Below are 26,346 nucleotides of genomic sequence, written 5' to 3' on the forward strand. Positions count from 1 at the left end.
ACTGACTTGTTCTGTAAGGGGTTATTCCCCTACTTTAGGCATTCACAAAGATGATAAACAACATATGGCTTAACCGTGCTGTCCCCATCTTGAAAAGAGGTGTTGTTCCTACCTCACAGAGGCACTGCAAGTTGCAATTACTGCTCTAAAGTGATGCAAGATCCCTGCTCGAGCAGAGTTATATAAAGGTTGTTGTTGTTTGACATACAGTAGCACATCCAGCCAGCATGGAGTTGTTATTGCACCAGCTACGGCACAAACACGTAAGGAGGGACCATCCCTGCCCACAGAGGTTGGACAGGCAGGGAAGCTGAGGCAGGGATGACTGAATGTGCCCAAGCAGGTTTGGGGCAGAGCTGCTGTATAGAGACAAGTCTCAGAAATCCATCCCTAGCAAACGGGTTGTGTTTTCCAAGTGAGCGTGGGCTAAGAGGAGTCTGCTTTTATGGGTGCCATGCCCAAGTTTTGCTTTAAAGAGAGCAGTGAAAGGAAGGTTAGAGCATAACACAACTCGCAGGGCTGTGGAGGGACTCTTTATTAGTGCCTGAGCTGGGGAGGAGAAGATCAGGCTTTGAAATGTACAGTGTTTCTAGATCTGAAAGTTGATAGTGAATCTCAGCCAGGGTATAATACACTGTAATACAAAACCTGGCTTGTCTGCATGAGACTCCAGTGGCAGTCAAATCCCCTTTCAGTGGCCAATGCTCCATTACTTAAAAATCAATAATAAAATACGAAGCTTTTATTGATTCCCCTCGTGGTTTTTTTATTGCTATTTTTTTTTTTCTCCAGGAGGGTTTTTGGCATCACTGGTGTTTGGCCGTTTCTTGCTCAACCTCTTTGTTTTCCTATGCCACCTTCATCTCAGGAACAAGCTCCTGAGAGCGGGGCTAAAGGCAGCCTCACATTTTCGAGCTGAGAAGGGCCTTTTCCATCAAGAGAGGGGAAGGGTCCTGAGGTAATGAAACCTTACAGGGGAGAGCTTTGGGGGGAGCTGTACTTTTTAATTAAGGACACGTTGCGGTGTTAGAGATCACCTGCTGCAGTATGGATAAAGTTTCTCTATAAGCACTGTATGAGTGCGGGGGGGACGGGGACGAGCGGCACCCCCTCAGGGGCGGCGAGGGGCCGGGCAGCCCCTCTCCCCGCGGGGTTTGTGTCTTTAACAGGGCTGGCGGGGCGCCGGGCGGGCGGAGGCGTGGTGAGCCGGGAAGGAGCCAGTTTCCTGCTTCCCCGCTCGCAGCCGAGCGGCCGCGGCAGCGGGGGGAGGCGCTCGCCGCCCCCCCCATCCATCCTTCCATCCCTCCCTCCCTTTTTCCCTCCCTCCCTCCCTCCACCCACCCACCCACCCACCCACCCATCCATCCATCCGCTCACCCACCCACCCCCGCCCGCCCTCCATGGGCCGGCGCGGCCGGCGCTGAGCGCCGGGAGGCAGCGCCCGGCGGCGCCCGGCTGCCGCGATGAGCGGCGGGGAGGTGGTGTGCTCGGGCTGGCTCCGAAAGTCACCGCCGGAGAAGAAGTTACGGAGATACGTAAGTCTCAGCCCACCCCATCTCATCCTTACCCCGGCCCCGGGAAAGCCGGGTTCCATCCCCGCCGCCTCCATCCCCTCTCCCCCGCCGCCAGCCCGGGTGCACCTGCCGCCGCCTCTCCCGGCGCCGCGGAGCCTCGGCAGGGCGGGGGTGCCCCTTGCCCGGGCGGGGAACGAGCGCTGGCGGCTCCCCGCCGCTCGGGGAAGGCGGGTGGAGCATCTCCGAGCCCCCCGGCTTGTGTGCTGCCCCGGGGTGCTGGGGTGGGCGGTGACGCCCCGGCTGGAGCGGACACTCGGCGCTGGGGCCGTTCTGGCTGCGCCCCGCGGTGGCCGGGCTCAGCCGGGACCTGCGACGGTCACACCCCCGCCTTTGAAGTCGTGCGTTTTAGGGGAGGCTGGGAATACCTTGCTTCCAAAGAGTAAAGGTACTAACGCATCTTGGATCCCCCCCAACATCCCCATAGTAGTCGCTCTCCCCTATCCCGCGCACGGTTCCTATTAATCATTGAACGTCTGAACCCTTTGAAGATAGCACCAGTAGCGCTTCGATAGCCTTTGTGTCGTTAGCGGCTGAGATCAAACACTTCAAAGAAGTTGTAAAAAGAGGGTCCAAATGCCAGCTCTGTCACATTCCCCACTCATTGAAAGAAATAACTGTTCTTTACGCCCTCCGCCTGACAGTCCTGCCATGTGCCACGAGCGTTGGAGCTCAGAAACGCGCTGCCGTCCTATGACTCGGCACATCGCTCCCCTGGATGCCAGGGGTCCCACTCCCTGACACCAGTGACCAGCCTCAGCCAGGCTTTAGTTGACTGGAATGCAGCCTCTGGGAGGGAGCTGGATGCTCTCCGTTCCTGGGGGGACACTAGCCAGATCATCCTTTTGTCCTGTTGCTTTTGCCTGCGTGCATTTCGGGAATGGCAGGCAGAACAAGTGCAGCTGGTGTCTCCCCAGTGCCTGTTATTGATTGATGGAAGCATCACTGCCTACCCTTGAGAGGGAGATGGATGTCTGTACTCCCGTATTGCAGGCTAGGGCAGGACCAGGGGTGTGTCTGATTGGTGATACAATGTTATTAGCCGTGCCCAAAATGCGTTCAGCCCTGTAGACGTCAGTGGTACCACATCCCTTTGCATTAGACTGTGTGTCCAGTTGCTCTTGGCAATACTTTCCTTGTGTGCTTCATGCTCTTTGAGGGAATATCAGGTTGGCACAGGGCTGTGGGATGGAACTGCTAGAGAATCCAGTTCTTTTGCTCCTTGTCCCTCAAAATGTAGTGAGACAAAGGTAAACCAGGGTGTTTATGTGGGAAATATCAACGCCCTAATGAATGTAGGCAGGCTTTGTGGGAGGTGGACAGAATGACTTTGTGCATGTTGAACTGTGGAGGATGCTTTTAGCTTAATGGAGCAAAGCACCTTCCTCCCGCAGAAATCAACTAATTGCTGATCCTGAGTCACCAATGGCCTTAACTCATCAAACATCATTAGCTCCCCAGCATCTGCCCCATGAAAGGGCGCTCACATCACTGTCTGAATATCCAGCTTGTGCTCTGGCATTCCAGCAAGAGCTGAATAAATCTGCTAAATGCTCTCCGTGGAGGGTGTGACACGCCGGCGGTTAGCGCTAATTATCGATGTGCATAGGAGTGCTTTTCATCCACACACATCCCAAAGAGCTTTGCAAGCCACCCATGTTTTCAAAACATGCTCATTCCCCCAAGAGGAAATGCGGCCGTGCTGAGATGTGCCCGGCCATCCCACGCAGCCTCCGCCGGGCAGGAAGCGATGCTTGGCAGATGTCACTCGAGGGGATCTCTGTGCTGGAGCGGTCCCGGCGCTGTGGTCAGTGGGACTTCCCCTCTAGTCACACCAGTTGCACCAGCTTCCTGCATCGGTGGCTGGATTTGAAAGTGCTGGCTTTTAGCTTGCGCTGTGTCTCACTTGGTGGTGCCCCATGCCTTTTTAATGCATTATTACTGATACTGTATTTATATAGCTGTGGTGTGCATTCAGGGTGTTGGTGTGTTGATCAAATTCTCCTCAAGAGTAGTTCAGAGCAGCTTGCTGTTACAGAGCCTGAGGGTGATGGCTTTCCTCCTGTAAAACCTGCCTTCATCTACAACAAACCCACATGGTTGGACTTTGGTTTTTGTGCACAGAAGGCAGTTTACACCAGCTTTTGTATGGCCTTAAAGGGAAGGTGCTGAATCGCTGGCTTCGCCGCTTTCCTTATACCTTCCGTTTATATTCTGCTTTGAGACCTCAAAGGAGAAATCTCAGGCTGCAGGATGCTGCTAATGGGGTTTGAAGTTCCTGCTCTGGCTGTATTGACACAGGGTAGATGATAGATTTATTTTTTCTCTGACAAGTGCATTTCAAATGTATGTGTCTGCACATGGGTGTGTTGCTAACACTGCCCTTGAAGTGCTGTGCTTTTATAAGCCTGGTTTTGTTTTGCTTTTATTTTTCAAGGAGATCTATGACAAGAAAGGAAAGTACTAAATTTTCTCTCTAACTTCTACCCAGAGTGTTTGGGGAAGGGGGCTCTTCTCCACATCTGATCTCTGCAGCATTATTCTGCATTTACAACAATACCTGCTCTGTTTCACTTCAAAGGGTTGTGTTTATGTGAGATTGGGGGACCTATTTGTACAATACTCTGGCAAATACTGGTGTCATGAGTTTCTCTTCTGAAGGACATTCAAATGATCAAATGATGACTGCTTAAAGGTTGAGACAAAGTGTACCTTTTTCAGCCTCATATCTGCAGACAGGGGTTCATGTAGACCCTGGGCAGTTTGGCTGTAAATGCTACTATAATATTAATAATAAATGCTAAGCAAACAAATGAAGGTCAAAAGTAATGGACGTACCAAAAAACCTCTTTTCACCTCTGTTCTGCTTGGGACACCAAGCTCCCTCATTCTCTTGCTTGATTGGTTTTTTTTCAGACAAACACCTTTTGTACCTTCATAGAATGGTTTGTGTCGGAAGGGACATTTAAAACTCATCTAACCCAACACCCTGGCAATGAGCAGGGACATCTTCAACTAGACCAGATTCCTCATCCAGCCTGGCCTTGTATGTTTTCAGGGATGGAGCACCCACCACCTCTCTGGGCAACCTGTGCCAGTGTTTCACCACCCATGTTTAAAAAAAATTTCTTCCTTCTATCTGGTCTGAATCTACCCTCTTTCAGTTTAAAACCATTGTCCCATGTCCTGTTGCTACAGGCCCTATTAAAAAGCCTGTCCTTACCTTTTGCCTTTCTGACTTTCGTGCATGAAAGGGTCTCCTTGTACACAGCCACAAAGCACAGAACCGTCTTTTAATTTTCCTCCTGGCTCCTCCTTAAAACACACATGAAAAAAAGAAATTTAAAAACCCCCAATGCCTAAACAAAAGCCTTGGCTTGAGTTGTGTGACCAACGAGCTGAGACCAGCGCTTGTTGTGCTGGTCCCATACTGACTCACTGTCTCCTGGTCCTCTCCCTCTGGACGTGCCTGTCTGTTGTCTCCTGTGTTAGACGTGGGTTTAGAGCAGTGTTTTGTGTCTGTCCACTGCCCTGCACGATGGGCTCGGGGGTGGACTGTCTGGCAGGGAAGCACTGTGAAAAATAAGTGCTGTCGTAGAGAGCTCAGCTTCCTATCGTTAGATCAGTGTGCTCTGCCTGCTCATTTATGTACCATGAAGTCAGAGTATTTTCTGTCTGGCTGAGATGTATGTCTGCAGTTCTGACTAAAACAAAAGCTTCTCGTCGTGTACTGGTTTTACAGTCCTTTAATGCTTTTGGGTTTTTTTTTTTCCTCACAGCTGGTTTATCTGGGTTTGGCTTTGTGCATCAAGGGTTGTTCTTACATCAAGCAAAAGCAGTTTAATCAAGGTCATTGGAAGAGCTGCTCCTCTCCAATGGGATGAGCAAGAAGAGGTTAAAGGCTGATTTACTGATCGCAGCCCTATTCCTAGGGGCAACTCCTCGATGAAGGGCTTCTTTTGGTTCCTGAAGTAGATCCTTCATATCCCACCTGGCATTGTGAGGATGTCCCCCTTAAATGAGAATGTGGGATGTGGACTGAAGGAGGACCATTAGTGCAGAGATATCATAGGCTGTCAAATGGTGGAGATGCCAGGTGGAGTTTGGCACAGTGCTGATTGGGATGAAATTTTATAGGAGGGAGAAGAAATCCCTTTATTCTGCAGCAAAGTACAAAAGATGTGTATTGTTCAAAATTATCTCATTTTTTTCCTCTTCTCTCTAAGGAGTTTGAATCAGTCACTCCCATGCTCAGCTGTGCCATGCCTCATTCAGGATGCTCCCCTCTACCCAAAATAGGAAATAGTTACAGGCACTGCAGAGAAAAGCACTGAAAAATGAGCAAAAATATAGAAAACAGAAAGACTGAAGGAAATTAGGTTGTTTAGGGATGAGAGGGCTGAGAGGAGAAAAACCAGTCCTCAAATATGTCAAAGGTAGCTGTGAAGGGGAAGGGAGTAAACTGTTCTCCATGGCTGGTGGTTGGAGGCCAAGAAGTGCTGAGCTTGAACTGCAGCAAGGGAAACAAGTGTAGGAAAAACTTCCTAACCTCTGATTGCCAGAGGAGTGGAGCAGTGGAACAGATGGTTTGGGATGGGCTTGGAGTCTCCATCGTGGCAGTTCTGAAGTGCAGGTTGGCCAAACTCCACTTAGAGAGCTGAATCTGTTTTGAGGCAGTGGAATAAATTTGACAAATTCTCCAAAAGTTCCTTCCAGTGCTGGTTTAGGTGAATTTATGGATTTTGAGCCTGGGCACAGGGAGGGATAGCCAAGAGGCATAAGGTCACCAATTATGTCACCTGGATCTCCTGATGGGACTCAGGGAAGTCCTCTGACAAGTTCTTTGTAGAAAGTTTTGACAGCACTGAACTCCATGACTTTGCACTTGTTCCATCTGTCAAACTGCCTTGCTGCACCCTGCTCCTCCCATGTAATCTCCCAGCTTGATTCCAAAAGACCATCAGCGCAGATTTTAGCTGTTGTCATCTGCACCGTGACTCAGAGGAGGGATGAGCACTTGCTCCACCTGAGAGGATTTTGCTGGTCAGGGGGTGCATTTTGCTTGCAAAGGCAGTGCCTGCCAGCACTCCTGCTACACCAGCTCTCTTGTGCAATGCTGCACAAAGGTCCTGCTCTCTTGTTTCTCTGCTGCATCACTGCTGATGAGTCAAAACACTCGACCTCTGCTCTACAACCTTCTTTTGGGGTAATTTTGTTTGAATGTGGGGCTGCATTCCTTTGCCCGCCATAGCATTTTCTGGAAACAGTCAGGTGGTGATGTATTGTCATGATAATTGTGATCTACTAACATGCAGATACTTGAAGGATGGTTGTGGGAATGATGGAGTCAAACTCTTCTTGATTGCACAAGGTAAGAAGATAAAGTGTAGTAGCCACAACCCAGCTTTGGAGGTTCAGGTTGGGTCTTAGGAAAGCCCCTCCAGTGAGAGGGTTATGATGCAGAGGATCATGTTCCCACAGAGGCTGCAGGGTCTCAGTCTTTGGAGATTTTCAAGACTTGGCTAGAGATAATTCCAACTGAGCTGATCTCAAATGCAAGGCTGGACAAGAGACCTCCCGAGGTGCTTCCAGCCCAGCATTTGTTACAAGTGTGACATAGTGTAGCATGGAGCCACCAATCTTGGAAACAGCAGAGCTCTTTTAGCCCAGCTCCTGTGAAGGTGGGTGGTCTTTGTTTTGTTTGCTGCTAGCACACGTGCTAGGGCAACTCTTCAGCTGCTGAAACCCAAACTGGTTTGGTCAGGACTAACCTGTGTGTGTTCCGAGGCATTGCATCAATTGAGGGGGACATGCCACAGAGGTAAGGAGTCTGTGTGTTTTGAGGGGTGAAACCAGTGTGTTTTCCTGGCACTTTGGCTTTGCTAAGACAGCTTGAGTGAATCCTCAGCTCTCAGACTCTGACTTCAGAACTGGCCAATGGTCCTGGCAGTCCACAGTGGATGTACAAGATTGATGTTGGCAAAGCACAGGTTGAACTTAAGAAAGACAAACAATACTTAAGGAAAGAGTGCGAGGAGGCTGGCTTTGTTTCTCTTTGAAAAAGAGCAGAAGTGATACTGAAAACATTTTTTTTCCCCTTTTTCTTTTAGCAAATATCAGATGCAAGACATGATGCAATAGTGTTTACCAGACCGAAGCACGTAATTTATTGTAGTGACTCAAAGGCAGAACAAAAATTATTTATCTGTATTACAGTAGCAGCTGAGGTGACTGGGGCTAAATGCATTGAGTGTTTGGGGAGACCACATCTGCCCTGAAAGGTCTGGTCTGACGGGGAAACTGAGGCATGAAGCAAGTCAGTGATTTCACTGCACTTGTGTTCAGGGTCATTCCTACAGCTGGAAACTGACCCTGGCTTTATGGTTTCTACCTGAGCCAGAGGTTTCCAAGCTGCTTGCAAGCTGCTGAGGATGTGTGAAGCTATGGAAACAGATTGCAGCTCGTCCAGAGAAGTGCATAATACTTCTGTCAGGGATTTGGATGATGAGGGTGCCAAGGTCATCTGGGGTCTCTCTGAGATGAGCTGATCCAAAAGGTTTGGAAATTACTGCTTTTAATATTAGTGGCCCTTCCTTTCAGTACTCCTCTAAAGTCTTTAAAGTCTCCCTTTCATATCATAATGCTTAGGTGGATCCTTCAGCACCTTATAGTGGTGACAAAATGTATCTCAGGAGGTGGAAGAGATAAGAGAGACTTTAATTTACTTCAGGGCACCTGAAGAGTAGAAGTAGAGCTCAAAGACATTTTGCTGCCAGCTTCTCCACCTTGCTGCCAAGTGAAACCAGCTTTGTGGTTATCATGTGGTTATCATGGGTTAAACCAGGAGCAAATTGGCAGTGAATGTGGGAGGCTGTGTAGATGGAGCCAGTGTAGAGCTGGCTGGTGACTGATCATTAGTGGGGTTCTACAGGAGTTCAAGAAGCCTTTGGACAGTGCTCTCGGGCACTCTTGGGGATGGTGCTGTGCTGTGCAGGGCCAGCAGTTGGACTTGAATGATCCCTGTGAGTCTCTTCCAACTCAGGATATTCTATAATTCTATGATCAATTTCTTTCTTATTTATGATCAGTGACAGCAAGGGCAATTATTCAGATTGTGGATTCACAGAAAACAGACCTGAGACCTTAAGAAGGGATCCAGACCATTTGCATGCTGCCAGGCAAACATGCTTGCCCCAAGGTGTGCCTGCCACGACCTTGCAGCGCACAAAGAGGATTTCCTCAAGGTCAGCTTGCAAGCCTGCACAGTGCCATCGTACATATGTCATCAATCATATCTAGTCATACAGCAGTTTAAATACGTGTTGTGTTTAAGCAGAAAAATTTTAAAAATAATAACAAATAAGTAAAAAGCAGCTTTGGTCAAAAAATTGCTTGTAGCTGTCTTTAGCCTGCAAGCTGTGCCTTTAAAGGACAGGAGGAAAATCTGAGTGCTGGAAGCATATGTTTCTTGCTGTGTAAGATAGCCAGTGGTGCCTGTTTCTCCAATGAATCTGGACTAAATCCAGCAACCTGGGGTAGAGGGGGGTGGGTGGGGGCTGATTTCATCTCTGGATTTGTGTTTTCATATTTGACTCCTGGTTTTTTCTGAGTTCTTGTGCAGCTTTCCTGGAGAAGGTTCTGAACTGGGAAATCTTGCATCAGTCTGGTTGTCTGCATTACACTAATAACTAGAAATGAACTTCTCCATCCAACTGTGAATATTCACACCCCAAAATGATGTGTGTTCAGGGTAGGAAGTTCACTCTTGGGCCAGAAATGGGACATTGTGATTTATAGTTTAAATCTGGTTTTGAGGCAAGACCAGTTGAGAACAGCCCTTAGACATTTCTCTATTAAGTGTTCAGATTGCTTCTTCTTTTACGTTGCATCCAAGGCTTTTCTGTCTCTGCCTACTTCTGACTCCTTTTCACATGGCTTCTGAATTTTTAAATGCTGTATGTTTGTTCTCTCTATTGACAGAAATAATAATCTATTGACAAAAAGGAGAGTCTATTGACTGAAATAACTTTTGGTTGCTTTTTTTTTAATTATTATTTCTTATTTCTTTTGCTTCCCCATGCCTTTTGGACACATCCAAACTATTTCCATCATGTCTTCTGAATCGAAGATACTGTCCTAATACCATTTCAGTACTTGCTATGCATCTTATTCCATTTCAACCTGGTATTTTCCAAAGGCGTTTGCATTGGAAGGCATTTAGACATTTCTTTGGTGGAGTTCCAGGTCCCGCATCCATATGGTAAGATGGAAATAACATTTTGAGTCAAAGATTTGCGGTCTCCTGAATTTCATAGATTTTCAATGGTTAAGTTTTGCTGACGATCCCAGCTGTTGCCTCGCCCATTGGGGGTTCCCTGCTGACCTTCAGAACATCCCCATGGACTTTCATGTGGCTGCCAGAAGTTGTTAAGTTGACTTGCTAAATCCACTTTCTGGCCACTTAACATAATATCTAACCAGGGATTATGTTTTGCTTCCAAAAGTGACTAGTAAGCCTTCATTTCTCTCCTCTCTACTGGTGACACTGAGGTGTCTTTTAAACTTTCAGCTTCCAAGAGCCATGTTGCACATACATGGTAGGTTTGGTACCACGTGCTGCTGTTAAAGTGGGTAATGTTTTTGTTTGTCTACATTTTTTTTAATCTCATCATAATATCAGTAACGATGCTTAATGGGGTTCTTAGTCATTGCTACCAATCTGTTTTCCAGATCTTCAACCACATACTTATTTCAGGATCTTTTGGGGTTTTTTTTTTAATGTTTATTTGTAGGGGGAAATATGTGGTTTTACTGCTCCGTGGATGCTCTTGGCTTGAAGCAGTGCCCCATGTAAAAGGGAAGGTTGGCTACACAATTCAGCTCAGGTTTTTGGTAGTTGACTCTCCATTTAAAAGTCACCCTTACCACTCCTATAGAGGCCATGTCAGCAACTCCACATCTCTATCCTTCTCACACTGCCTCCATGCAGGTGCTGTGTTTGAGAGCCATCCAGCTCAGGAAGGGCAAACACAATAAATCATAGAATCATAGAATCACAGTGGTTTGGGTTGGAACCAACCTGAAAGATCACATATTCCCAAGCCCCTGCCTTGGACAGGGACACCTTCCACTAGACCAGGTTGCTCAGAGCCTCATCCAGCCTGGCCTTGAACACATCCAGGGATGGGGCATTCACAGCTTCTGAGAAACCTGTTCCAGTGCCTCACCACCCTCACAGTAAAGAATTTCTTCTGAATATCTAATCTAAATCTCTCCTCTTCTAGTTTGAATCTTGTTCCCCTTTTCCTGTCACTATCTTCCTCTTTTTTGTAAATCTCCCTTTAAGTACTGGAAGGCCACAATGAGATCTCCCCAGAGCCTTTTCTGCTCCATGCCCCTTCCATATATGCCCCTCTGTAAATGCCCTTCTGGCTGATTGACAGCAAAAAACAGCCCCTCTGCTTCCATGCCATCAACACTGCACACAGCTCTTTTGATTCTGGGTCACTGTGTTGTTCCTAAATAGCTCCCTCCAGATAGGAAGCTCCCGGGAAAACCTCATTTGCTTTGACCCAAGAAGAATCAATGACTTGAGGCTTGTGTTCTCCCCCTGTCTCGCCTTCCCTGCCTGCCTCACCCACTGTCCAGCACACGGAATGTCAGGCCGGAGTTTCCAGCGGGGCTGTGGGGAATAGAAGGGCTCATTGTCTTGGGGGTCAGGGCGCAGGGCCAGGGTGGCAGGAGAGAGGGGCACAGAGCTGGCAGCTGAGCCCCACTGCTACCTCCAGCATGGCCTTATGGTATCCATAGGGGCAGCCAGGCAGACAGTGAGCACTCTGTGATCGTGGCTCCTTAAAGCCTTTGAGGGAGGGGGATAAATAATATAAATGAAAGGAAGGAAAAGAAGAGATGCAGAAGATATGTGGTGTAGGGACTAACAGGGGTCCTTTTAGCTGTCCTGCCCAGAAGGAGATGCTGAGAAATGATGTAGGCTGGTCCCTGCTCAAGGCTTCAAAATTGGCAATTGGGGTTTTAACTGAGCCTTATCTGTTCAGGTCCTTCTCTGAGCCCTCTGTGTGCATGGAGTGAGGCAGGACAGGGAGCAGGAAGTTTTCCTGCCAGCAATCAGGACTTTACCCTGCAGCAATATGTGTGTGGGTGGACCCCTGACACCAGCGTCTTTGGAGAAGGGTGAGAAGAGTGATTAGGAGCCTGGGAAAGCTTTACACAACAGACCTCCGAAGCAGCAAAGGACAGCCACCTTCCAAGGAAAGTGAATGAGAAAGTGCCCTGATAAAAGTCCTCAGGGCTGCTGGCCATGCAGAGCAGGGACAGATTTCAGCTTGGCTTGTGGGACTTCTTATGGGAGCACCTCAGGGTCCCTCTTTGGGAAGTGGCCCAAAGCGTTTGGCACATCACCAAAGAGAGTATTTCCCATCCCATCTTGGAATCTACTCTTGGAAAGGAGAGATTTGTTCTTGGGAGAGGTGGCCAGATGTGTCTGACCCCTCAGCATCAAACGCAGAAGGGGAGCAGGTCACAGATGTTAAAGCTTGTAAGATCTTTTTGTTTCTTCATTCTTCAGCAAGTTCTGCCTCTGCTGTTGATGTGCGACGGGGGAGAAACTGCCTCCTCCTACCAACTCTGAATTTGCACCTTATAAAGTAGATGAGATATGAATAATGTGAATATCTGCAATTTTAGAAGTTGATACCATGCAGAAAACACTGGAAAGGAACAAAATTGATATTTTGAGGTTTAAACCAGTCACACAGTTGAGGATGGGTTCTTCCAAGAGATAAGGCTCTCTCCTCTTTCCTTTTCAGAGAGTTTCCACCTGTAATGGGCTGTGCATTGGTCCAAGGCTCTCTACATCCAGCACCATATCCATAGACTTGCTCCCAAAGCCATGTTTTCAGCTGCTGCCTTACACTCCCTTCTAAGTCAGCGTGAGGGAGGGAGGGCCTGAAGGGATCAGGCCATTGCCTCAAACACTTGCAAAGCATGTTGGCTGAGGCTTTGACTGGGAATCAATCAATACACTCTTTTTAGCATCAAATCAGTGCAGCCAGCTGGCATGCAGATAGGCTGATGTGTCACGTGCTGTCACCGGGAGGTGCATGGAGGAGTGAGGTTTGAAGAAAGAGTCACGTGTAGAGAAGAAGGTTGCCTGCAAGGTTTGTTTATTTGGGTTTTTTTAATACTGACTGCGCTTCACGTGCAGCAGAAGGCAGAGAATCCTACAGGTTGGTGTCATAGACTTCACAAGATGCTCTGTGCTCAGGAGTGTGTTTTAGATGTTCACAGTGGAGTTGACAATGAATGTTTGTCTTGGGCCTCATGCATTGCCCTGGGCTGGGACTGAAAAAGGAATGTAAAGCCAATCCTGTCCTGTGCAATGTGGAGGATGTTTTTTATGAGTTCTTAGTTAAGTGGGCTGTTTGATGACAATGTTCTGTTGGTGATTTTTCTCTGTCCATCCTGCTTCTTGGAAGAATCTGCCATCACTAACTCAGTGCTGTTAAATGTTGTCTTTAAGGCTCATTGGGGTGAAGTGCCGACCTGCTGCTCTGACACACTTGGAATTTCAGATAGAATTGACTTGTTGAATAGCACTTGGGAATGAGAAGCTTCAAGATTTGCATTTGTAATTAAGAAGAAGAGCTTTTAAAGCCTGTTCTTTGCATTTCTTTGTACCTGGAGCCTCCCACTAACCAACTGTAGCTCAGGTTGTGGAGGAAGGTGAGAAGCCAGAATGGCATGTTTGGGGATTACATGTTCCCCTCTGCTGTGTGCATTACTGCTGAGTCAGCTGTAATTTAGGCATGGTTTAACCCTCCTTTGGCAGTGTGGAAGGGCCTGGTCAAAACCTTTAATTTCTTTCCATCAGAGCTTGGGAGACTTTTGACTTGTATATATATTTAAAAACAAAACAAAACACAAACAAACAAAAAAAGCCAACCCAAACGAAAAAATCTCACAAAAATACTGGTTTGATGGAAAATGAGACACCAAAGCATGATCAGAAATGTGGCTGTGGTGCTCTTGTAACTCAGACATTCATTCCTGGTCAGTATATATTCTTGGATATTATCATATCTGCTTCTTCCATTTTCCCACCCTTGTCCTTTTTGCCCCCAAAGCCCAGTGGTGTGGCCTGAGCTTGGGTTCATTTTCTTTCCCCCAAGCTTTGGTCCTTGGACTTGGAACTCTCACTAATACTCATACACCTATCCTGAATATTCCAGGGTCTTGGCATTATAGCACCGAGATGGGCTGTAAACACAAATTATTTTAGCTTTGGACATCCCAACAGAGCAAAGAGTTGGCACAAGGGGTTGGACACTCTGGGTTTCCAACCTTTCCACCCTTGTGCTGCCAGCTTGCTTACCAGACTATTGATCTTTACTGGCCCTGCTTTATAAGTAGGAAATTACAGTGTAGAGGGACTAAGTGAATATTTCAGGGCTCACAACAAGTCTGTCACAGAGCTGGGAACCGGACACCAACATCCTTCACTCTCATCTTCATCTTCCCATTTCTAAGCTGCATCCCAGCACGCTCAGTCCCTGCAGCCTCATGCTGAGAAAGTCCAAGTCTTGTGAGCCAAGTTCTCTTGCACATGCCTTGCCTTAAAGTTCATCGGATAAGGTTAGGAGTGAATTCAGCCTGTTTGAAAACTCAGTCCAGCTGCCAGACAGGAAAACCTGATGAGCGAAAAGTCAGTCAGACGTGAGAAAGGAGGGGGAAAAGGTGAGTGGTTGTTGTGTGCTGGGTGGGGCATTTGTGCCAAAATTGGTGGATTTGCTCTGTTTTGGGAGTGCACACGTGGCAGGGCACATGTGTGTGCTGGTGGGTGAGCTTGGTTGGGTAACAAGAATAAATCTGCTCTGCTTTTGAGAGGCTGGGGCTAAAACATGGTGTAATAGCGATGTGTATAATTTTGTACGGTGAGACAGTAATTTACTGTGCTGTTTCGGCCATCAGCACAACAGCTAGAGGCTGTTAAGATAATTTAGTGGAGGTTTGTGGTTATAAATACATTTCCATCGTGACTAAGGATTCTAATAGAAATTAAATTCAGCCGAGGGGGTTTTAGTATTTTATTTTTTTTATTGCATACTCCCCAGTGTTTCTGTTTTGACTTATTAATCTTAAGGAATAAGCTGAGGGATGGCTATTAAATGTTTTTTAATGTATAAAATAGGAGTTGTAAAAGGAAGAAAAACCCAGCGCTGGATGTTGCAATTAATTTAGTGTAATCTGGTTGTTCAGCAGGGGGGCTCTGGGGTGTCCTGCTCTTGGCTGCTGATTCTACAGACATGTTGGGTAATGTGCAAAGCTATTGTAATGCAGTTCTTTGTCATATACATGTTTTTCACTTGGAGTGTTTTGGGTAAAAGGGAAAACAGTCTTCTCCATCCATCTTGGCTTCACACAGGATAAGGTGTGCAGAATTAAGAACTGGTTTTTGAAATTTAGGCACATCCAAATGTCAAGGTGCCCCCATATCAGCTTGGCACCTCAACAACCCCCAGGACAGTAGCCCTGCATTTCCAGCCATGTCCTGCATCCATAGAAGACCCTTCTTCCACCACTGAGAACCAGTAGTGTGAGCAATGTGATCTGCTGTGGGAATGCCTCAGCTCTCCTACTCTGCTGTCTTAATCCACATAATAACAACAAAAAGTTTGAAGGCTTAGTTTGGAATTGGATAGCTCTCCAAAAATAGGCTCTCCCTGAAGATATCTCCTACTTCCTGCTGGGCTGGAAAAGCTGTGCTGACAGCCTATGCACTTGGATATTTAGGCATCTTCTGGAGCCTAAAGCATGAAGGAATGCAAAATAATAGAGGAAATCAGTCGAACTTGTTAAATTTCAGAATAGCATTTGGTTTGTGCTTCAGAAATTGTTCTCCCCCACGCTCCTTCTGCGTAAAAAGGCACTTGAGCCAAAGCCCAATATTTAGAAATACTTTTGAGGTCTTCCAGGTGCTGGAGCTCAAAAATATTTGAGATCTTCCAGGCTAGACCCTCTTTCTCTAAATAACAGATCTTGGCTTGTATGCTTCTGAAAATTGTAGACCCCAAACAGGTCCCTGTGCATGCAGAGCTCTGTTGGCTCCAGCTCTGTCTTCATGTGCTCAGGAGTGGGGGAAGGAGTTACATTTAAAAAAATCCTCCAGAACAATAAACTTCTGTTGTTTTATTATACTGAAAGGCCTGTGAAAGTCTCAGGGAATAGCTGGCACCATCTGGTGTGTCTTAGGAGTTTGTCATTGGGAGCTTCATCTCCAGTTGCCTTTGGGACGATGGGCTGAGCGTGGAGGTGGCAGGCACAGAGGTTTCCTCTCCACAGCTCTCTGCAGGCTGCATGTTTTGATACCTTCGTCTGTCCATTTTATTTTAGTCTTCCTTTCTCCTTTTTGTGTAATGTGTAACCTTTAGGGGTTGTCAGTAAGAACCCACTTTTCCCAGCATGTAACTTGTGTTTTGCTCACTGAGCACCTGGTTTTTAGGCACTGAGTGGAGCTGCCTCTGTAAGTCCATCTTAAGATGAGTAGGATGAGCATCAAAAGGCTGACGTGACCATCCCCATGCTGCAGAGCATCCCAGAAACCCAGCCTCAAACTCTGCCTGGACACCACCATGCTGTGAGGAGCAAATCCCATTCCAAGCAGGACTCCACAAAACCAATGCTAAAATTTAAACAAGCAGTGTTATTAACCTGACTAGACATGTGGTGAGCCTGCGCTTAGGAAGCTGGAAAAAATCCACATTTCCAAAGTTGTTGATTAGGAATTTTAGTGTAAAACTCTTTCCCCCATCCTCCTGCTTATAAGGTTTCCACAGGGACTGTTGGGATGATGCAGGCAGCTGGTATTTCACCCTGCTGTCTCCCCAGCCACACCAGCACCAGCTCTAAAAGCCGTGTCGGGAACAGAAGTTTAGAAACACAGTCTCAACCTTTCCCAGCTTGTTTTTCCCATCTGTTTTTAACAGCATGTTCTTGCCACTTGGACCTTTCTGGGCTCGATCTTGTGATCCCTGATGTAGTATGACATTTCCAGTTTATTAGGAATGCTTTTGTTTATTTGCTGGGTGAGTTTTTTTTCCTTTCTTTATTTCTTTCATTTTTTTTCCTTTTCTCTAGGTTGTGTGGAGGCTTTCTGCCTCGGCTGCCAATGCAAACGTCCCCTCCCGTGCTGGGAGGTGCCACCCACACCCGTCCTCTCTGAAATCAGGACAGTTATCTTAGCAGTTTCAAGTACTTTGAGTGGTTTGGGGGCTGTTATTAAACAAAAAGGAAGGCTGATTATATTTTTCTATTTTTCTGTCCTTTTCTACCATTTCATAATAAAAAGCCAGGTCCTAGAGCACTGAAGCAAATGAGGTTTTAAAATTCAGTCATTGTTTTTAAACTTGCTTAAGGGAGACCAGCAAGAAGGGCCTCAGGGCAGGAGTTTGCTGGTGGCATTTTCAGTTTACATTGCCTGTCTTTGGTTTTCTTAGTACATTGAGTTTATTGCCTGTTGCATGCAAGTGTGAGTTTGCTTCTAAGGTGAAAACCAGCCTTCGTGTTGCTCCATCTTTCCATTTTGCATAAAATTCACCAGCACTTCCCCCCAGTGCTGGAAAAATATCATGAACAGATAAGTATCAGTGCCAGGGCAATATTGGGATCATGGTCCAGCTCTGCCCATAGTGTGCTGCTCTCCATAACCTGTGTGCTCTCTATAATTTCCTTGTTCTTCTTGAAGTAAATCAAGTGATAACTTTTGGAGACCAGTTCTCAGTTCCTGAGAATAAATCCTGACATAAATCCCACTGCCAAACTTCAGAAATGCTTAATTGTTATTTTCAAATACTTTCAGCTATTCTGTAGCAGCCAGTGAAGCAGGTGGTAGTGTGAGGAGCTGCCAGTCTGAGTGGTGTTGCATGGGGGTGCAACATCAATCTTAAAAGCATATTTTAAATGGGCAGGAGAGAATGTGAGCATGCATGGACAGGATTTATGGTGCCATGGGCTCTCAGGGACCTCGTTGGAGCTGCCAACAGCATCACTAGGAGCAGGTACTCCAAGTAACTTTCTTGGCCTGGGGATAACATGGAGAACAGATCACGCATCTCCATCAGGCTTATATTTACTAAAATGAACTAAATCTCAGCTGTTGGGAGAGTAAATCTAGCAAGTGCCACATGGCTGCAACAAGCTAGGAGTGGAGATGAGGCTGATTTATTTTGGGTCAGGTCAGCCCACACCTCAACAAAGCTTCAGGTCCAAATCTGTATTTGCTGTGACCTGTGAATGATCCTTTGATCAAGTGAAGGTGGTGGTCTTGTGGTCCTTTACAAACACAACTTAGAGTTTCAATCATGTGTGGTAAATCTTGTTTTTTGCCATGAGGATCCGAATTTGGGTCTGTAACCATAAAGGTTTGCAGCCAAAAATCATTTATGTAGTGAAAAGTACCCCAAAAAGTTCAGAAAGTTCTATCTGCGTAGTGAAGACTATCCAAAAAAGCTCAGAAAGTCCTGGGGAGCTCAGAACTGCTGTGTCTGCTTTTTAATTTTTTAAACATTGGCCTTCCCAGGAAAGCAGAGATGCCTCCAGAGACCCCACAACTCTGTTGCTTCCAGTCAAGCAGCAGTGGCATGTTTCTGTCCAGTGAATCTGGTTTCTGCATCAGTTTTCCCAGAGACCAGCCTTCATGTTATCTGTCTTTTCACTTTGCGTAAAAATCACCACACTTACCTCTAGTGCTGGAATATCATCAACAGATGAGTATTGATGTCAGAGCAACACTTCATGGTATCATAGAATCACAGAATGGTTTGGCTTGGAAGGAACCTTAAATATCACCTAGTTCCAGCTCCCTGCTGTGGCCAGGGACATTTTCCACTGCACCAGGTTGCTCAGAGCTCCGTCCAGCCTTGCCTTGAATGCTTGCTCTAAGGCAAAATGAGATTCTTACTATCTTCCCCCAAATGAACTGGAGCTCTGCCTGCTCCCAGGGATTCCCTGGGATGTGCTTTGGGCAGCATCATCCCAAGGATGCTCCCCAAGATCTCATCTCCTCCTGTGCAATCTATGATTTGCTGGTTCACAGCATTAAACAAAATTGAGGTGAACCTCATTTTCCTGTTGCATTAATGAGGTTTGTTTAATCACAGACACCATAAAAATAAAAGGAACCAGCTGTAAGAAGGGCTGATTAAAAGTGCAGATGCTTTGGAGCAAGGTCAGGGTGACAATCTGCACATGGCAGCTGGTCCTCAACTGTGTGCCTTGTCCAGCTTCAAGACTGAGGGATACAGAGGATGAAACAGCAGGCAGTGCCAGTCCGCTTGGATGGATTCATCCAACTTGTTGGGCATGCTGAATTAGCCTTTATGGGTTTATTTTTAACAGTGGGGAAGGCCTTGTCTGCTGGGGAGGGAGCCGTGGGGAAAAGAGGATGGGGCAGGTGCTGCTGAGCCTGAGTAGAATTTGGTGTCTCTGGGGATGCAGGGGTTTCAAGCCTGCTCAGGACCCTCTTTCATCCTGCCAGCAGGATATTGAAAATAATAAGGGTTTTTTATCTTTGTGGCCAATTTATGAACCAGCTTCTACCAATGTCCGTGTTTTCCTAAGGGAAGTGGCTGCTAATTTTTACTTCACTTGTTGGACTTGCTGTGTGTTTCCCTACTGGAGGATTCTGAAGAAGGTTTTCAATATTCATACACTTAACTAGGTTGTGAAAAAGGGGCCATTAGTTCCTCCAGTTTAATCTCAGATCATTAACTCTACGTTACTGCTTTCCTTTGCTGTCTTTTATTCTCCTTGTCCTTCCTAAATGTTGTTTGTTTTTTATTGCTCTGTGTATCATTTCAGCAATAGTGCTAGCATATTTATTATTATTAATTGGCATATGCACAACAAATGTCATGCAAGGATCACAGAAGCCGTTGCCTTGGAAAAATTGGTGTATTTATCCCACGTGGGGAATCAGAGGCACCAAAGAAACCAGATGGGCATCAGCTGCAGGCATGCCCCGACAGAGCTGCCCATGATTTCTTCCAAGGAGACAATTTGGACCTTGCAATTATTGACACATGCTTGCTTTGAGCTACTTCAGTTGTGCCCTGGAAACCAGGTACTACCCAGGTCTTTATTCCAGCAAACCTGACACCTTTCCTGCCACCTTCAGTCTTGCAACCCTCCCCATTATGCTACCCAAAACCCCCCAGCCTGCTGTGGGCTGGAGCAGTGCTGCAAGGCAAAGAAGGGAAAAATAATAGTAATAATAGGAGAGACCTGTTCTGGAGATGATAATGATAATAATTTTCTCAAGGTGTCATTTCCAAGCTGCCTATCTGGGTTTAAAAGCGAGGAAGGCAGAAGAACCAATGCTAGGGCTTTTTGCAGACTTGAGACTGAAAGTAAAGCCAAAAAGACTAAAAGGAAGGCTGAAATCCCACTTTATTATATTTTTATCCCACCGAGCTGCCTCTCAGTCTTGACGGGGGACAATAGGCACTTGTTCCCAGTAAATGTCTCCCAGCCAACAGCCTGTGCTGCAGAGAGGACTGGGAAGGGGCTCCCGAGGCTTTGCCCATGGCTGTGAGCCCCCGGGACTCGGCTCAGCCTGGCCACCCGCCCGTGTCCCACCGCGCCAGGGGAGTTTATTTTTCCAGTGCTCCCACTCAGAAACATTTGGCAAAAGGAAAAATTGTGGAGGAGGTTTAGCTCGAGTGAGCACAAAAACATGTGTCCGTGTAGTATATTGCTTGCTGAGTGGTGGTTCGGGATTTTTTTTCCTTTCTTTTTTTTAAAATAACTGAGAGCTTGGGAATCATGTGAGGAGGGTGGAGGTGATGCCTTTCAGATGGACACAGGGCTGAGTAAATACAAGAAAGGGAAATCTTTTCTACCTGATGCAAGTTCTCATCCTGCTTTGGGTGAATGAGTGTAAAAGTGGCAAAGTCTTAGGGAGACTTTCAAATCCTCAAGTAAAACCCCTATCTTAAGCTACCGTTGTCACCAGCATGAAAATCCATCCTCTCTCTCATGACCTCCCAGAGTCCCTGCATGAGGAAAAGGGCTACAGTATCACACTGAGTCCTTTTTTCTTGCCGCATGGCCTGGTTACTGTAGGGGAAAAAGGGACAAGGTGCAAGGAAAGTTGGTTCCTGGACTGTAAAACTGGGGAGCAAAGAGCTGTCCCCCTCCCCCTATCCCCCATTTATTCTTGCACATAGGCTCCTCTCTCCTGCCCTCCACAAATGAAACATTGCTTCATCCAGAGATGAAATGCTGAGCAAACAAATCACAGGTCAAAGTCTCCCACTCCTTCCCCTGCCACGTTCCCATCTGCACATTTTTGTGCGCCATCCCCGCTGCCTTTTCCCATGCCCTTTGGGGGGAGCAGGGTGGGTATGCTGGCTGTCAGCACAGCAAATGCAGCTCTGCAGATGTGAGCTGCCTTTGGCAGGCAAGAGGGAAGGGAGTTGTTTGGGGAACAGTTTGGAAGTCTGGGCAGAGGGTTTCCACCCTTCATCGTGAACTGAGATCGGCAGAATTGTTGTTGAAGAGAAAACAATGGTACAGCACAATTTGGTGAAGCTGGCTGTGGGTGCTGAAGTCCAAATCAAATCTGTGCTAAACCCTTTCTTGTGTTTGTGCAAGGGCAACGGGGTGAGAAATAAATCCCCTCTCACCCCATGGGGATGTGTGCAAGGAGTAATGCATGTGGATTTGTCTGCCCTGGGATGGTGCATCCCAAGGAGGAGCTGTGAAGCCTGGCTGGTAGCAAGATGGGGGATGTAAAAATATATTAGATTAAACTCCTCTGCATGCTGAGACAGCTGCCAGGAAGGAGGACTGCGGGGCAAAAGAGGGAACCACAGGATTCAGCAATTTTGAAGAAAAACGGAGTACTGTGAGTGCCCTGGTGTGGGGCAGAGGGTTTGCAGAGTGGAAGGTGGTTGCCTTCTGGCTTTATTTTTTCACTGTAACATGGAGACCATTCACTGATCAAACCACCTTATGAGGTTAAACTCATACCACCCAGGAGCCTGAAGGGTTCTTGCTTATGTCTCCAGAAGGTGTGGTGGACCTGAGTGAAGTGAGCCTGAGGGTACTGCTCCGGAAGGTAGTGATGCAGAACCATTGTTCCATCTGCTAGTCCCTGACATCTGTACTGCCTTGGCCAGAAAATCAGTGACCCAGATAAAGATGGAGACAAGGGTTTGCGAGCTGGCATATTGAGCTGAGTTTCAAGCACCTGCTATAGCCAGCTGAATTCTCCTTGGGCTCTTTCTCTAGACAGTTATTTTGTTTCCTGGCTGGGAGCTGATACAAAGACACTAAATGAGAATTTAATAGTGCACTGACTCATCTAGACTTGATCACACTACAGGCATGCAACTCACTTCTCCGTCTGGGCAGCTCTGTCCACCAGACTGCTGTGATACCCACAGTGGGAGAGGAGAGCTGGGGCCTTTATGTGCACTAGCCATGCCCAGAATAGGACATCCCAGGAGCTGGTTTATAGCTACTCCAGCTGGTTGTGCCCTAGGAACTTTGCAATTTATGTTGTTCCTTCTGTGGAACTGACCTGAGGTGGTTGGGTTACCCTGGGGTAAAAAACAAGTCTCACGTGAATCCATGGTCCCCAGGAATTCGGGAGGGAAGCAGTGGGAGTACTGGAGAGAGGATCAGTTTATCTGTTTCTCATTCAAGTTGGTAAGCTGTGGTTTTGTCAATTAGGGAATAATTTTGCTTCTCTTCACATCTGTTTTCTACAGGATGGGAGAGGATGCTTGCAGGATGTACCATGTTTAATGTCAAACTAGTGGATCCTGAACACAGCCATGATATTCCATAAAACAGTACAGGAACTGACATATGAAAAGATCTGGTTGGGTGCCCTGACCTTCTTGTGACAGACTCTTCATCCATGTAGAGTGTCAATGTGGTTCCTGCACTGAAGATTTGTCCCCTCCAGGTGGTAGACTTCTGTGCTGGTCTGCTGGGCTCAGGGATGCAGGGGCAAGAGTGCCAAGTCTTTTGTAAACTAATTATTTGGTTTTGCAGTGTGGTTATATTTTGTTTTAATCTTTTCCATCATTTTTGATGGTGCTGAGAAGAACCATCTGTAAAGGACATTCCCAGAAAGCATCATTAGATGTCTAACTTGATCCTTTGGGTTTTTAGTTCAAGTGTTAGGGAAACTCCATCTCCTAGGGTAAAAAGCCTATCTGGGTAAAAGGGTCTAACTTGAATATTAGCATGAAAATCTAACAGGGCATGGTGCAGTCCAACCTCAGTGGCTATAAGATGTCATCTTGGAGTCTAATGTTTAGACTGATTTTCAAATGGATCTCTATGGGTGGATGGGAAATACAGCAGAAAATGGGCATGCAGCTCCGTTATGCTCATCTAGAAAATCATGCAGGATCAACAGTTTATCTCTGGCAGTTCCCTGCCAATGAAGTACTTATCAGCTACTCATCCATTGGCTCAGCTTCACCTCCTTTCATGGGCATCCAGAGACTGTGTATCCCCGAGAACTGCTGGGACTTTTTATCTTACAAAGTCTGGAAGCTGGGCATGTTTTATATCAAGTGGTAATGGTGTAAAATCTTGAATAGAGCTGTCAACACAAGCTGCTGGACTATCTCAGCAGAGGAGGAGAAAGGGACTTTGACTTCTCATATCCCTACCTTGCCACTTCCGTTTTCCTGCATGCCTCAGTTAAACCAGTCCTTTTCCCAACAGCACACATAGTGGAAATCTGACAATTTGGCTTCTTCCTGCAGTTTTTGTTGCTTCCTTGGGTCCGAACTGTTGACTCAGCAGTCTTTCCTCACGTGATTCCCTTGAAATAGCTTCCCCCAGGCAGATGGTGTGAGGACTGGACAGCCTCATCGACACAACTTCTCTTTGAGAAGCTGCCGTAGTGGCTGCTTCCTCCAGGGTGATTCTGCTCCTCTGCAAGGTTTTTAACTTCTCCTAAAAGCATCTAGGGTAAAATCTTCTTCAGCAATGTTTTCTCGTACAAGAAGGCAGCTCTTGTGAGTGACTTGGAGACACAGCTGACAGCCTGTGTACTGCATGTCATCTGCGTCTTGAAAGCGATTTTGAAATCTTGGATGGAGGGTTGTTCCTCCTGAAGCATCTCTCCTTCTTCCCATTGGACACAGTGCCAGCAGAAACCCTGACACTTAGCATGAGCTCATGCACCACCTCATATGATATTGTTAAAACCTTTCTAATTTAGACTTCTCTTGCCTTTTAGGGTTCCTATTTTGGAACAAACCCAAGGTTTTCCTGCCAGAGCCCAGGGTGGTTGTCTAGAGGAGCAGGGAGAAGTGATTGCTGCTGATGTTGGTCTTTGGGATGACCCTGCAGCCCTTTGCATGCAGCTTTCTCAGCTCTTTGGCCGCTCTCTGAACACTCTGCACAGCCCGGGTGCCAGCTAGCATCACTGTCTAAGAATGAGAAGTAATTTAGTTCCTAAGCAACCTCTCGCCTGGCCTCTTGCTAAAGAGTGACTTAGCATTTTCCGAAGGAAAAAAGAGACTCTGGATAGGGATGTGTCAAGGCAGGTTCTTCTGATGTGCTTAACCCTCCAGATGCTGGGTTAATGAGCATCCCCTGAGTGTTGGCTAGCTGGGTCACTGCCAGTGGGGTCAGGGTGCTGTGGGAAGCCACCTTCAACCTTTCTGGGGTCAGTTTAATTAAGGATTAAAATCTGCAGCTGTTAGGAGTGTTTCTAGGATTGTGAGGACTGGCTTTTCCCTTATTTGTTCTCACTGCTTTCACTTTCCTCCTGACCTTAAGATATTTTGCTGTCTGCCAGTTTATGTCATTGTCCCTCCCACCCCTTCAAAAACCCAGTAAAGAAAATGTCATTCTGTGGAGTGTTTCTGCTGTGGTGACTATAGGTTTTATTTCAAGTCCAACGGTGCTTGAAAAATGAATGAGCAGGTCACATTCCTGTCCTAACCATCTCTGTCTGTCTGAAATATATTTCTACCACCTCCTTTAGAGTTGTACCTCAGTAAATCAAGATCTTTACTGTTTTTATCTTTCTCACATCCCCATAAGGCAAAGCTTCAGGTAAACCATGATTATCCCAGGTGATTGTTATAGAAAAGCCAGAACCAAAGCTTCAGGCTAAATCTGTACCTTCAGGATACCTGGCTTTCACAAGGAACATGCTGACTCCTGACCTGCTGTTTTCATTTGGTTCTTTCAAAACCTGACCCATTGTGGGTCTCAACTCCTCTGTTGAAGCTGTGAGGTTGGAGGGTGAGAGGGTGTTGAGCTTTGAGATGCAACTGCACAGAAGGGGCAAGCAGCTTGGAAGGAGGATATAGGATATGAGAGAGAGGGAATCATCCACTGGAGCCCAGAATCAGTGAGACTGGAAGGGACCTCTGGAAATCACCTCATTCAACCCCCTTTCAGAAAGTGGGGTCACCAAGTGCAGATTGCTTAGTATCTCCACAACCTTTTTTGAACAGCCTGTGCCAGTTTTGACCATCATCACAGTTAAAAACAAAGATGATCCCTATATTTAAATGATATTTCCTGGTGTTGTTTAAACTTTGTGTCTTTCCCCAGTGAGACCCAGCTCCCTGTACAGTTACCTAGCACAGACTTCATCATTTTTTGTATTAAGACCTTAGAGGAGATGCTTTGAAAGAAAGCATTATTAACATCCCAACAAGAAGCAGCCCCTGCTCTGACTGAGCCAGTCATCTCTCCATAGACAGCTATCATGTTGGTCAGAGTGATTTAGGCATCTTACTGCAAAATCACATGGGGTCAGAGGGGATTGTAGAAGGTTGAGATATGACTTAGTGATAATCGCAACAGATATTTCCATTTTCTTGGAGCATTTCAGCCCTGATAACGTAATTAAATTAAGTAGTAACATCTAGCAGCAGGGGAGGTGTTGCTGGGCAGGCACAGGGCTTCTTTGTGGAGCTCAGCAGCACACAGGGTTTGTCATTCAGAATTTGCCCCCGTGGCTGCCCCTGTAATGGGTGTACTGACGCCAGCGTGTCTCTCCTGATCCACTCACATCCCTGTCTATGCTAGGGGCATGGGTCTCCTCTCTCCATGCTGCTGTAGATAAAGCCACACCTCCCCTCTGTCCTCCTCTCTGAAACACAACATGCAACTCAGTTGATATATCCAGTGAGGAGCAAATATTTTTTTTTCTTTATTTTCCCCTACTTGCATCACTTTTGCCGAGCTCAGAGAAGTAGGAGCGACAGCTCAGTAAGCTGGTGAAGCCAACAGCCAAGAGGGGGTTTTGCCTGAGGAGCAGCTCTGCCAAGTAAAGTAACACTTTCTAACACAGCTGATGGAAGCCGAAGAAGACACAAGTGTGTCCTTACACTACAAAAGAGCCTCAACAGCTCTCAAGGATCAGGTTGAAGCCAGAAAAAGCCAATGGAGGATTTGGGAGTAGGACCCAAGCATGACCCAATGATTGGGGATGACCCACTTTGCTGCAGAAATTTGTCTATGTACACTAGGAAAGAAACACTATTAATTTTTGTGCCTCTTTATTTAAAAAAAAATGAATGGTCTGTATGAGAGGAATGGGCAGGCACACTGCCTTGTTTGTTGGAATGACTGACAGATTAAATTAAGGTTTAAAAAAATTTTAAATTAGTGAGGGAGAGAAAGAACAAGTGTTTTCTATGGGCAGAGTTCATTCGCAAGTCACTCATTTCTCTTGCTCTTCAGGGAGTGATACGAGACAATTAGCTAA

General features: G+C 46.6%; 1 protein-coding gene across 4 annotated transcripts in view; it reads left to right on the forward strand.

Annotated features, from left to right (window-relative positions):
- Positions 1 to 1,243: 1,243 nt before the first annotated feature.
- Positions 1,244 to 26,346, forward strand: part of GAB2 (GRB2 associated binding protein 2) — a 91,666-nt gene continuing 66,563 nt past the window's right edge. The window contains exon 1 of one of the 4 annotated variants that reach the window (XR_014853444.1): positions 1,244 to 1,535. Coding sequence is in view for 3 of the 4 variants with exons in the window: in XM_085066223.1 (XP_084922349.1) it covers positions 1,464 to 1,535 (72 nt within the window). In the remaining variant the exon portion in view is untranslated. The remainder of the gene's footprint in view (positions 1,536 to 26,346) is intronic. The other 3 variants (XM_085066223.1, XM_085066215.1, XM_085066232.1) reach the window with 3 other exon arrangements.

The sequence above is a fragment of the Lichenostomus cassidix genome, chromosome 1 (genome assembly GCF_008360975.1).
Source record: "Lichenostomus cassidix isolate B80296 chromosome 1, HeHo_3.0, whole genome shotgun sequence".
NCBI lineage: Eukaryota > Metazoa > Chordata > Aves > Passeriformes > Meliphagidae > Lichenostomus > Lichenostomus cassidix.